At 46.4% G+C, this 13522-nt stretch overlaps 1 protein-coding gene across 1 annotated transcript in view; it reads left to right on the top strand.

Annotated features, from left to right (window-relative positions):
- Positions 1-4106: 4106 nt before the first annotated feature.
- Positions 4107-13522, top strand: part of Rpap3 (RNA polymerase II associated protein 3) — a 40362-nt gene continuing 30946 nt past the window's right edge. The window contains exons 1-5 of the mRNA XM_021216884.1: positions 4107-4182; positions 6384-6551; positions 7318-7458; positions 9654-9776; positions 12095-12222. Of these exons, the coding sequence (XP_021072543.1) occupies positions 6399-6551; positions 7318-7458; positions 9654-9776; positions 12095-12222 (545 nt within the window). The 5' untranslated portion in view covers positions 4107-4182; positions 6384-6398. The remainder of the gene's footprint in view (positions 4183-6383; positions 6552-7317; positions 7459-9653; positions 9777-12094; positions 12223-13522) is intronic.

Raw genomic sequence — 13522 nt, 5'->3', positions numbered from 1 at the left:
GGGATTTTAAAAAAAGATGGGTCTTATTCTTACTTATATGTATGAGTTTGTATCTGTGTGAGTGATTGCCACTTGTGAGCAAGTGAGTTGGAATTACAGATGGTTGTGAGTTGCTCAGCGTGGGTGTGGGTGCCGGGAACAGAAAGCTGGTTCTCTCAAAGATCAGCAAGCACTTCTAACTGCCACACCGCCTCTCCATTCCTTGGGGAAGACTTTTTTGTTTGTTTGTTTTGTTTTCGAGACAGGGTTTCTCTGTAGAGCCCTGGCTGTCCTGGAACTCACTCTGTAGACCAGGCTGGCCTCGAACTCAGAAATCCTCCTGCCTCTGCCTCCCAAGTGCTGGGATTAAAGGCGTGCACCACCACTGCCTGGCTAGCCTCTTAACAAGCAGAGGGCTGTATTGTACTAGTCATGGTTTTGTCCCTCCCTGCTAATTTGATTTTAGATAAGATTGCTGGAGCTGGAGATTGTGCTGTGAGTAAAAACTATGGGGGGGGGGCGGGGAGAGACTGAGACAGAGAAACAGAGAGACACAGAGAGAGACACAGACAGACAGACAGACAGACAGACAGACAGACAGACGTTACTAGGACCCTATATCTGATTGATGCTGGCTATTATACCAGCCTGGATTGTTTATATTTGGTCTTACATAAGAAACAAGTAGCAGGACTGAAGAGCTGGCTCAGCAGCTGAGGACTTCTGATGCTCTTGCAGAGGACATGAGTTCAGTTCCCAGCATCCACACCGGGTGACTCACAATCGCCTGAAACTCCAGCTCCAATCTGATACCCACCTCTTCTGGTCTCCCCAGGTGCCAGGCACTCGTATGGTAGACGTCATACATGCATACATACATACATACATACATGCATGCCAGCACTCACACAGACACTCTGAAAAATAAGTAAGTCGTTTAAAAAAAAAAAAAGGAGAAACATCTCTTGTTTAAGTTACTTTGATTTCAGGCTTCCTTTCACATACAACCAAATGATACAGAGTCTCAAGGCTCGCACCTTGTCTCTGTAAGGGCCCCTAGGAGTTGGTTATGGTCGTCCATCCCTATAACCCTAGTCCTGGCAGGACTGAGTCTGTGTGAGTGAATGTCACGGGTGCACATCACTGAGGTAGGAAGATCATTGAGATAAGCAAGCCTGGGCTACATGGTGAGAGTCTTCCCGAGAAACAACAACAAAATCCGAAATCCAAAAGACAAAACAAAACAGAACGCCAAACCCAACCAGGAAGCAAGTTAATTAATACATCCTTTCCTAAGACTCATAACACTTGTCAGAATCCGTCCATACTTAACTGTTTGAAAGAGATCAATAATTGGGACATGCAATCAATAGCATTCTCAGTAGTCATTGCAGCATTTCACTTTCGCAGTGATAAATAAATATTTGTGATTACTTCTAATGACCATTACAATTTCAACATATACATCAAATAAAGAGATTATTTCTTTGAGAACAACTATTGAAGAGATTAATAATAAATTCAATGGAATGACTACCGTTTATTCACAGGGAGGGGGGAAGACATGGTTTGCCTGTTTTGCGGGAGCCTATGTAGAGATAATTGTCAATAGAAGCAGAGAGGCATGCCATCTACAGAGAAGATGGTCCTGTCTGAGCTCGCAGAGGGGACGGCTGTCACAAGTGGGACAACAGCACCTCAAAGTTAGGAAGCAATGGCCATGGAGATCGTTCAGTTACAATTGCTTGTACTCAGTACACACACTGGGGGAAGGGGAAGGATTTACCACCCAAGGGTGCTACGGAGTTTTAGTGGAGCAGCTGTTTGGCCCCCTGCTGTCTCCTTCTCCATCAACCCTGCCCAGAAGTGAGACAGCAAATGTAGTTGCTTTCCTATGAGTGTCAACGTCTGTTTTAAATAGAATTATGGTTAATTTAGACACATTAAGATTCTTTTAAATTTTATTTATTTTTTAAAATTAAAAGTATTTTAAACCTTATGTGTTCGAGTGCTTTCATGTAGCCCTGTGCACCACATGTGTGCCTGGATGTTCAGTTCTCTGGGAACCAGAGTTACACACAGATGTGATCTACCTCTGGGAATTCAGGTTCTCTGGAGGAGCAGCCAGTGCTCTGAACTGCTGCGCCATCTCTCCAGCCCTATTTCTATTTATTTTTATTTATTTCGGACTGGGTATCATCACATGACTCTGATTGGCACGGAACTTGCTGTGTAGACCCTGAACTCACAGAGATCCACCTGCTTCTGCTTCCTCAATGCTGAGATTAAAGGTGTACCTTATCATCCACAATTAAAAACATTTTTTTTAAAACCGAGTTTGTCTGCAATGGCACCTACTGTGTGTGGTGGTGTACACAGAGTAGGACTTGATACAGAGACAGAGGCAGGGGAATTATGAGTTCAAGACCAGCCTTGGTTACACTTTGTTAAAAGCTAGTTTATCTACAATATCATCAGAAAATAATGCTCTTTTACTTTTATAATGTGTAAGGGTGCTTGCCTGCATGTATGTATGTATGTATGTATGCACACCACAAGCATGCCTGGTGCTAACAGAGGCCAGAAGAGGGCGTTAGATCCTCCAGAATTGCAGTTACAGAATTGTCAGCTGCCACATGGGTGCTGGGAACCCAAGTTTTCTGCAAAAGGGAACAGCATTCTTTTTTTTTTTTTTTAAGATTTATTTATTTTATGAATGTGAGTATACTGTAGCTGTACAGATGTTTGTAAGCCTTCATGCGGTTGTTGGATATTGAATTTAGGACCTCTGCTTGCTCCGGTCAGCCCACTCCGGTCAACTCTGCTCAGTCTGGCCCAAAGATTTATTATTATACATAAGTACACTGTAGCTGTCTTCCGATGCCACCAGAAGAGGGCGTCAGGTCTCATTACAGATGGTTGTGAGCCACCATGTGGTTGCTGGGATTTGAACTCAGGACCTTTAGGAAGAGCAGTCGGTGCTCTTACCCTCTGAGCCGTCTTGACAGTCCGGGAACAGCTTTCTTAACCATGGAGACTTCTCTCCAGTTTCTGATCTTTACTTTTAAGTGAACTTAAAAGACAACCAGTCACACCATGAGGGAAAGAAAGATCCTAATGATATGAACATATGAGGAAAGACAAGGGGCAGTTTTTCATTGACAGGCAGGTAGATTAGTGATTCTCAGCTTGAATTGCACAGCTGTACCCGGTGCTTTGAAAATGACTGATCCTGAAGTTGGATCGCAGATTAATTACGTCAAACCTCTGGGATAAAATTCATAAATCAGCGTGTGTGGGATACACCCATGCACTCCTGCCTCCTTTATGTGATTTGAAGATTCAGTCAAACTCGTGAATGAATAACTGATTTTACTTTGAGATTTGTTTTCCATTCAATTTGAAAAGTTTGGTTTGTGGTTTTTAAAATTTATGCTCATTGCATCGTACAACGGAGTTGTTACAGCAGGAAAAGTTCACTCACAAAGGAAGCAGAAGCAAGCGTAACAGGTTTCAAAGTCTTTCTTTTAGACAAGTCAGGGTCTATCTAAAGATAGACACAAACCCGAGATCTACATATAATCTTAGAAAAGGAAAAATATTAGTAGCAAAAAAGCACAAGGAAGCCCAGCAGCCACATACAAGACTCAGAGGGAGAAGCCGGGCGTGGTGGCGCACGCCTTTAATCCCAGCGCTTGGGAGGCAGAGGCAGGCGGATTTCTGAGTTCGAGGCCAGCCTGGTCTACAAAGTGAGTTCCAGGACAGCCAGAGGTATACAGAGAAACCCTGTCTCGGGAAAAAAAAAAAAGACTCAGAGGGAGAACAGCAGCGTTTGAGCGTAGACGCTTTTTAGAAGTTACAGTAACTTTCTCCTAGGATCCTCAGAGGCTACAAACATCTCAGTGGAAAGCAGGGCAGCTATCAGAGACACAATCGAGGGGAGTGAAAAGCTTTATGCTTTGGAGGTCGGAATACGTCAAGATGGGTGCACTCTGGGGGATCCTCACCCTTAGTCTAGAAGAGGTTAGAGCATCAGTCTACATCCGCCGCCAGCAAAGCCAGAGCAGCGGAGCGCGGGAGCCGAACCTTCTGCGCACGCTCGAGCGGCGCGCGGAGGCTTGTGGGAAGGCGCAGACGTCCGGCGGTGGTGTAGGACGCCGTGCGTCTCCCTGGAGCCGGTGAGGTTGATGGTGGCCGTGGCGGGTGAGCAGACTTCACGGTTCCCGCCGGTTGCAGGGGTATGGGGGTGGAAGAGCGGGGGTCGGCCCGGGCCGGGAGCAGCGGCGGGGCTGGTTCCCGAGTGCGCTCTCCGCGCGCCGCCCAGGGTTCGGCCTGAGCTGGCTCTGCGTCCAGGCTCCGGCGGTCTGCGGTGGCGGGACCTCCGGAGCCACCGTGCCGCGAGGGCGGCGGACCTGCCAGCTCCTTCAGGCCAGGGTGTGCAGGCTTGGCTTGATACGGGACGTGAACGTGTTTCCCCAGGCTCTGGAAGTTTCTGGTTGCCTGCGGAACGAACCCCGTCCTGGCAGCCTGGGCCTTAGGACCCGGGGTTGGGTGGGTGGAAGGAGAGCTGCCGCCCCTACAGCATCCCGTGGTCTGTCTGTCTGTCTGTCTGTTTAGAGACAGAGTTTCTCTGTAGCCCAGACTGCCCTGCAATTTGCTGTGTAGTACACCATGCTGGCCTCGAACCGCGTGCCTCTGCTTCCCTCCTGAATGCTGGGATTGAAGGCGTGCAGCCTTTAAGGGTCTCGGTTTTGTTTTGTTTTGTTTTGTTTTGTTTTTTTGCAGGTGTACTAGTTTGTGTCTAGCAAAGCTCTATGCTGGATTTGTTTATGAATGAAATGCATGCGTATAACCAAGTATTGACACTGCTTGAAGCTTAAACTGCCTTGTTGAGGCTGAGTCAGAAGATCCATTTACACTTATAACAGTCTCTTTTTACCGGGGAGGAGGGAGCTCTTATAACCTCCCTTCCCCAAGTATTCCTATCTTAAGGTACCTAGTACCGTCACTTTACCCATTTTATCTGTCTGCCTGCCTGTCTATCTTCTCTCTTGCCATCTTCAACATCTTTCACATGTTGGCAAGTGCTATGTCCTACATAGCCCTTTAAAACTGACTTTTAAGGTCTGCTAAGGTGTCATGTTGAGTTTAATTTGTGAGGCCCCCTCAATAGCTGGAATCAGAAGCAGTGGTCTACTGCGCCCCTCGGTGTGCTTCGTGTACTGCCGATGCATTTACATTAGTAAAGACAAAGTTAACCCCTGTCCCGTATAACAGGATTCATTTAACTCATTTCTATCCTTAAACATCCTGCGACTATTCTCAATCTTCTTATGACCTAACGCCACGAACATACCAGCAAGTACGTGCACTGCTGACCTTTCCTACTTAACGTATTAATTTTCTCAGGTGGTGGGTGGCGGCTCTCATAGCGGCCCAGCTCCCTTGGATCTGCTGCCTAGTTTTTCTGATGTCCACATCTTCCTGTTCCCTAAGGTTGTCATTCTTCAGGCCCTGTCCAGCTTCTGTCAGTACAGTATCTGAGCATGTTCAAATGCAAGACGAGCTTCTTCTACCTTGTCTATTAATGGTGTCACCCACATTTCTCTCTAGTCCTTATCTACCTACTTGATATCTTCTGATGGCCGCTAAGGGCTCACATTCTTCATATTCCAGACTGGTACAGTCCCCTTACTCACCTGCCCCCCCCCCCCCAATGTGAGCGTTTTTGTTTTACAATTGCGTTGCTTTTCCAAAGTTTTGTTTTCACTCTATGCGTATGTGACATGTGGCGGTGCATGCACGTGCCATGGCACACACACCAGACAACAACTTTGTGGAGTTAGTTTTCCCTTTGCACCTGTGTGTGGGTACCAGGGATTGTGTGGGTACCACGTAGGTATCACCAAGCCTTACGTTGTCAGGCTCAAGTGTTGAGCCACCTTTCCAGTCCCTCAGAATTGGATTTCTTGATATTACCAACTTCTACCAAGCAGAAATCTAGAACATCGTTTAAATCTTCCTCTTCTTCCCAATGTCTCAACCTAACCCGTCATCAGGGTGTTTTTATATTACCATACCTTTATGTGGCTTTTAGAATGTCGGCTAACACCCCCAGGCCTGGTGTGTTACTGTTTGTCCCGTGTCGAGTTCTCACCTCTTCTTTGTCCCTCAGCTTCTCTCTGCTGCCTTCTCCTCACTTGACTGGCCCACTTTGACCTTGAGTCTTTTGTTACTTCTGGGCTCTCAGGCATGCATCATCACACCATGCACCATCACACCAGGTGTAAATGCAGTTTTCTAATTATAAGTGCATTGAAGTGATGATGGTTTTGTGGAGATGCACCCCCTATCATAAATAGAAACATCTGTCATTCTGATTCTCAAAACTTTGTGTGCTCAAGACTTGGCAGGACACGATGACTTCAGCGAGTAAGGCAGTTGAGTTGCAGTTCCAGGTGAAGCACAATGCAGAGGAGCTACAGGACTTCATGAGGGACTTGGAGCACTGGGAGAAGGACATGCAGGAGAAGGACCTGGAGCTGAGAAGACAGGGTGGCGTTGCCGAGGAGGTGAGCGGAGGGTCTCTGCTCATGTGCAGCCGAACTTGCTTACCATCAGTGTGTGTATCATGTGTGCGCGCACACACACTCACACCAGCATGCCACAACACAGGATTACAAGTCAAAGGACAACTCCCTGGGGTTGGTTCTCTCTTGTGGGCTCCAGGAATCGAACTTGAGTCAACAGGCTTGCAACAAGCACTTTGACCTGCCGAGCCATGTTATCGTTAAATTTAAATTATAGAAACATTTAAAAATAAAGCATGGCCCTGTAAAATGTGCTGTGAAGTCCTGAGGTTGCTTATGTAATCCTAGTAGTCAGGCAGTGGAGGCAGAAGGATCTAGAGTTTAAGTGGTGATGGTGGCGCACACTTTATCCCACCCAGCACTTGGGAGGCAGAAGCAGGCAGATCCCTGTAAGTTTGAGGCCAGCCTGGTTTATAGAACAAATGCCTGGACAGCCAAGACTACAAGGAGGAACCCTGTCTAGCCTGGGCTATATAAGATCTTGTTACATAAAAATGCTGAGATTAGCTGGGCGTGGTGGCACACACCTTTAATCCCAGCACTTGGGAGGCAGAGGCAGGCGGATTTCTGAGTTTGAGGCCAGCCTGGTCTACAAAGTGAGTTCCAGGGCATCCAGAGAAACCCTGTCTCAGAAAACCAAAAGAAAAAAGAAACTATCATTTCAAACATTGTTAGTTATACAGAAGTAACTGAGCAAAATGCCAAAGCTTTTTTTCTTTCTTTTTTTTTCTTCTTTTCTCCTGTCTAGAATTTACCTCCTATTCGAAATGGGAATTTTAGAAAAAAGAAGAAAGGTAAAGCTAAAGATTCTTCCAGAAAAACCAAAGAAGAAAACACGAAAAACAGAATAAAATCTTACGATTATGATGCCTGGGCAAAACTGGATGTGGTAAGTTTACCTAGTTAGGTACCTTTTAGTACTTAGGTAAACAGTTCTTGGAGCCAGCTATAGTCACAGGTGACGTGAAAAGTAACAGAGTCCTTAGGACCTGTGCGTTCTTTTCCTTTTTTTTTTTAATGGTGGGAAAGGGGTTCATATGTATAGTCCAGGCTAGCTTTGAACTTGGGACCCTCTTGCCTCAGCCTCAGGAGTGCCGCATTACAGACGGGTATTACAGACGGGTATGTACCGCCATGTCATCTGAAAGTAAATGTCCCAATGTGCTTCTCCATCACTGTAATCAAACACTGACCAAAAGCTCTTCAAGGAGAAGGACGCACTCTGTCATCCAGGTTAGAGACTCCATCATCAGAGGAAGCCAGAGCAGGCGCTCAGCCAGAACCTGGGAGGGAAACGGAGGCAGAGAGGGGCACGGCTCACTGACTTGCTTTGGAAAGCTTGCTTAGCCTGCTGTCTTACACAGCCCTGGACCACCTGCCCAGGCATGGGACTGCCCATGGTGGGCTGGACCCTCGGAGGTTAATAAGAATGATTACCCCACAGAATTGTCTACAGGCCACTCTGATGGGGGCATTTTCTCAAATGAGGTTCCTTTTTTCCAGATGACTCCAACCCCTGTCAAGCTGACAGAACCCAACCAGCACAAGTAGAGCAGTAGAAGGCCCTACTTCCCTAGGTCTGAGGTAGATCCTGTTACTGTGCAAGTCCCATCTCCCATATGACGCTTGCTGTGACTAGACAGCCTCTGCCTCAGAACCATTTCCAAAGCTCCAGATAGCTACTGGCACATGAGCCTGTGAAGGCTACCTGCTGGCCAGTTGGCCTACCTTATTCTGGACTCCTCCTTCTTAAAGTGGTGTGGTTAGAGGTGTGCATGCTGCATGCTGTGTGGTTAGAATAAACATTTCTTTGGCGTTTTGTTTTAAGAAGATTTATTTAGTTTTAAGTTATGAGTGAGTGTTCTGCCTGCTTGTATGTAAGAATACCCACGTGTGTGCAAAGGCCAGAAGAGGGGGTCAGATCTGGAACTGGGGTTACAGGTGGTTGTAACCTCTGGGTGCTGGGAACCAATCCTGGATTGATCCTCTGCAGGAGCAGCTAGACTCTTGAGGGCAGAAACGCCTCTCCAGCCCCGTTGACGCCTCTCCAGCCCTGTTCATTCATTTTTTTCCTTGCCTTTTCTTTCTTCTGTTTTCTTCTCTTTTCTTTCCTCTCGTTTTTTAAGACCAGGCTGACCTGTAACTCACAGAGATATGCCTGTTGCTGCCTCTCAAGTATTGGGTTTGAAAGCATACACTACCATGCCTGGTCTTTTTGTCTGTTTTCAAAAAAGATTTACTCTGTTGTTAAAATTCTTTCTTTGGGGGAAGATGTAAAACAAGGTCCAAATGACAAACTGAGGCACAGTTCTGCCAGAGGTTGCTCTGGGGCATCCCTTAGAGAGCCTCTGAGGGGGGTTCCTTACAGGACTGTAGAATACTCCCCAAACCAGCTGTATCCAGCAGTGAAGATGTCCCCATAGCCACATAGATGGAGCCCCCTCTAGCCTCTTACCTCTGTATACTCTTGTCCCTTCCCCATGTGCGACTAGCCAGGTGGTAGGGAGCAAGTGCTCAGGTAAAGCCGTCTGTCCTACTCCATGGAGATGAGGGGCAGACACCATCAACCAAACCAGCAGGCACCATCTGTGTGTCAGGGATGGGTGCAGCTGAGCGCCCCAAAATGTTGGTTGCTTGATTTGAAGGACAGTCACTCACAGTGTAATCTTTTAAACAGTAGTGGGTGGGGCTTGGCCATTATGGGCACTGGCTGCTCATGCAGAGGGCATGGACGCCACCTACCCAGCACCCACCTGGCAGCTCACAACTGTAATTGAAGATCCAGGGGATCTGATTCTCCCCTCTGGCTTCCACAGACATCTGCATATGTGTATACATGCGTGTGCGCTCTCTCTCCTCCTTCCCCCTCCCCCTCTGTCCCTCTTCCTCTCCCTCTTTTTCTCATTCACTGTCTCATTCTCACACACCACCACCACTAAAATCTTTTTATAAAAGGTATTGTGTAAGAGCTGGGTGTAATGACTGAGGCACCCGACTGCAGGAGGTGCTTTGGCTTCCGTTCCTGTCCTAACAGTTTAAGCCCCATGAGGTGATGGGCGCTCACTGCTCTGCTTGCCCTTGCAGGACAGGATTCTCGACGAGCTTGATAAGGAAGACAGCACCCACGATTCTCTGTCCCAGGAGTCAGAGTCGGACGAAGATGGCGTTCGTGTGGATTCCCAGAAGGCCCTTGTTCTAAAAGAAAAGGTACTCTAGGGTAGTTTTGGTTCCTTCACGGAGGCAGGCTGTGCATAAAAGCGAATTCTAAAGTTGTCAGCCTTGTTCTGGAGAGCTTCACATTTAAGTCATATTGGCTGTCTCCTTACCGGGGGGTGGGGGTGTGGGGGGCTGGGGGGGGCGTGGAGCCAGTAGCCAGCTCCAGAGCCAGGTTAGTTACCTGGTTCTAATCTGTAATGAGCTCTTTAAGCTTTTTGTAGCTCACTTTCTTCGCTGTTCAAAGGGAACAGCATTGCTGAACCTCAGCAGTTGATGTGTTTGATGACTTGATTCCAAGTGCTTGGACAGCACCCGCGATTAGTCATGCTTTTTTTAGTGGTAGACAGAAGTAACGAAGTGAGTATGAGATTGTTGGTTTAAACATTATCTCCCACTTCTCCATATCCTGCGCCATCTCTGGTTACCTTTTGTGATGTTCAGGATCTATCATTTCTTCTTTGGAGAGGCAGGTTTTAATGAATATGTTGTAGCATAGGCTTAAGCGGACACATTAAGAAAAAGAGGGGTACTCAGGAGGGGAGACACAGTCCAGAGCCTGGGTATGTGCCTTACAGTCAGATGCAGGGTTTGGGTGAGTTTGAAGGTGCCTTTGAAGGATCGCTAACAACCGTAAATGAGATGGCAGTCCCTGACAGAAGTGCTATTGACGAGGGAGAGAATGAACTACACAGGGATGCAGGAAGGTAGGCCATCTCCACTGTAAGCAAAGCAGTGGTCGGTAACACTGTAGTAGTTGACTACTAATGGATCCTCAGGAAATCCTGTCTAGGGAAGAAATCAGACCCTACCCAAGGCCATATACATTCAGGCTTTAAGTGTGGGACATTGCTATTTTAACATAAGAGAATATTATTTTCATGTTAGCCACCTTCACAGCAAAAGTTAATTGTCCTCTCAGCTAGCAAAAATATCTCTTAATCAGAGACTCTGGGGTGAAAGGTTCTGTTCCCATCTCATGTATCAATAATTTTTCATCTTTCTGTCCTGCCTTATTTGCCCCTGTGAGACGTCAATTCCTTAATCTTCAAGGTCTGATGCGGAACAGGGACATGGAGATTTTTTTATGCTGGGATCAGTAGTGTGACCTGTGTTTCCCAAGAGGGACGTGAGAGGACCTGAGCTTATAGCTTGGTGGGTTGTCATTTGAAGGCATTCTGGAGGAGGGATGTTATTACTTGAGACATCAAACTGTATGAAATTAATAAAATGCATAGAGAGTTGCTGTTCCTGAGATCGGGACTCACAGTAGCAGGGCCTGTGGTCCTCAGAGCTGCCATGTTGGTGAATCATTAAAGCGATGGCAGTGTCTGGAAGTGGCAGAGGACTAGGAGGTCTGTCCTGGTTGTGGGGTAAACGCACGGCCTCCTTTAATAACACGCGTTAGAGCCACAGGTTTCTAGTACACGTGGTTTTAGCATCTCTAACTGAGAGCCCGTGGACTGAAAGGAGCATGGTGATAGTTACACATCAGTGCCATGGCAGAACCTAAGAACAGTTCTGAAAAGTGGAATAATTAAAAGGAAAACAGCTTGAGATTATAGTCGCTGATCCATGCGGACAGCGCCTTGAAGAGAGATGGTGGAACAAGCCCACAGGTGAAGGAAGGCTGTGAGCACTGAGAGGCAGAAGTGGAGGGGATGGTTCTGGTACTGCAGTGTCGCTGTGAGTGTCCTACTGGCTTGTTAGTAGCCCACACTCAGGGGGACTCGGATTACTGTCTGTCTGTTTAAAAGTCTATCACGTTGGTTCTTCTTATTACCAATCAAACTGCCTTTTGGATGAACTTCCTGCTGGGTGTTTGGCCACCCAAACAGGTAGACAAAAGTAGAAATCAATATTTTTTCTTTAAGTTATGGTCTCTGGATTCTCTGTTTTATCACTATGGCATCTTTTGTCATACATCAAGGTCTTGTTGAAGACATGGCTTCTTGGTGCTGACTCTCCTCATTGTAGAGGAGACCTCTGTGACCTCTTTCTGAAGTCAGGTGACCTATGGAGCTTTAGGACACTTAGCAGGTGTCCTGTTGTCCCCTGGTCCCCGGAACCGTCCAGCCTGGGAGCAGAATCTAAAGTACTGGGTGTTTAGTTCTGCATCCTCAGCCTCTCTGAAAGGCTCAGGTCCTCTTTCAGGTTACACTGTAGCTCTGGCTTGCTGCCTTTGTTAGGTTTCCCTGAGCTGACTGTCGGGGAAGCGGGAGCTGACCAGGCGCTGACCAGGCGCTGATGGTCTCAGCTTTCTGGCAGAGTGCTTGGATTGTACCCTATTGCTTGATTCTCTTTTCTTGCAGGGCAATAAGTACTTCAAGCAAGGAAAATACGATGAAGCCATCGAATGCTACACGAAAGGCATGGATGCTGATCCCTACAATCCCGTGCTGCCAACAAACAGAGCGTCGGCTTACTTTAGACTGAAAAAGTGAGGGCTCTGTGTGTGTGGTCCAGTGTATCTGCTCTTCCAGCTTCTTTCTGCTTGCTTTGCTTTTGTTTGTTTATTTGTTTGTTTCTTTCTTTTTTGTTTCCTTTGAGACAAGGTTTCACTCTGTAACATTCTGGAACTCTGTGTAGACTTGAGATGCACCTGCCTCTGCCTCCCTGTCAGGATCAAAGGCAGCACCAGCATGCCTGCCTGGAGGTTAGTTTCCAAGAGGCTTGTAATAAACTGCAGAAGAGATTGAAAGCAACCGTGTTTCTTTCACTCTGCAAATTCCTGTAAGCTACTCCCTTATGGAGTAATTTATTTAATTGATTGTAAATATTTGGGTCTTAGACCAAGCACTCCGAGTTGGTGTACTAAGGAGTCTCCCCCATGGAAGTCGAGTAGGGATGTTCTTTACCTAATTCATCTAAAAAAAAAAAAAAAAAGCTGTTGTGGCAGAGAGCTGGGGACTCCTGACTAGCATGTTTGAGGCCTGTGTTCACTTGCTCCCAGTACTAGCAAGGGAGGGAGAGGGAGAGGCAGAGAGAGAAGGAGGCAGAAAAGAGAAGAAAAACGAATTTGTTAAGTTCTTAGGTGTTAATTTTTTCGTATTATTTGAAAACTGTATTTGCTATTTCCTCTGCAGAGCTGTCTGTGGTAAACTTAAATTATATTCCAACATTTCCCTATCTTTACATTCTGCCGACTCCTAAGCGCACGTTTCACATTGGCGAACATTACATGCACATAAGCTCACCTAGCATGGGCGTTTCTAAAGACAAACAGTAAGAAGGAAGACATTTTTACTGCTTTAGTTATTTGGAAATAGAAATGACATTGCTCTCTCTTCTCGTTTTTTTTCTTTTTCTTTTGAGACAAGGTTGTATTCTGTGCCCCTAACTGGCATGGAACCCACTGTGTAGACCAGGCTGGTCTCACAGAGACCTTGCTGCCCTGACGCATTAGTGCTGGGATTAAAGGCGCTTACCACCATGCTAACTAGGCTTTGAGATCTTCTATTTATTGAAATATGTTAATATCATAAATTAGGGGAGTATTTACATGTTATAATATTTGATTACTATATACATCATATTTTTAAGTTATGGAGGATAATATAGGCCTGTAATTCCAGATACTCTGGGAAGCAGATGCAGAAGGGGACCCTAAGTTTAAGGCCTGCCTGGGCATTACAGAGAGCGTCTGTTCTGACTCCTTAGCAGCATGGCATAGATCTGACTTCTTAATTGTTAACTGGGTATAAAATGCTTCTCTTCTCTTCTCTTCTCTTCTCTTCTCT

Source organism: Mus pahari, chromosome 17 (genome assembly GCF_900095145.1).
Source record: "Mus pahari chromosome 17, PAHARI_EIJ_v1.1, whole genome shotgun sequence".
In the NCBI taxonomy this organism is placed as follows: Eukaryota; Metazoa; Chordata; class Mammalia; order Rodentia; family Muridae; genus Mus; species Mus pahari.
This window is presented reverse-complemented; position numbering and strand designations above follow the sequence as displayed.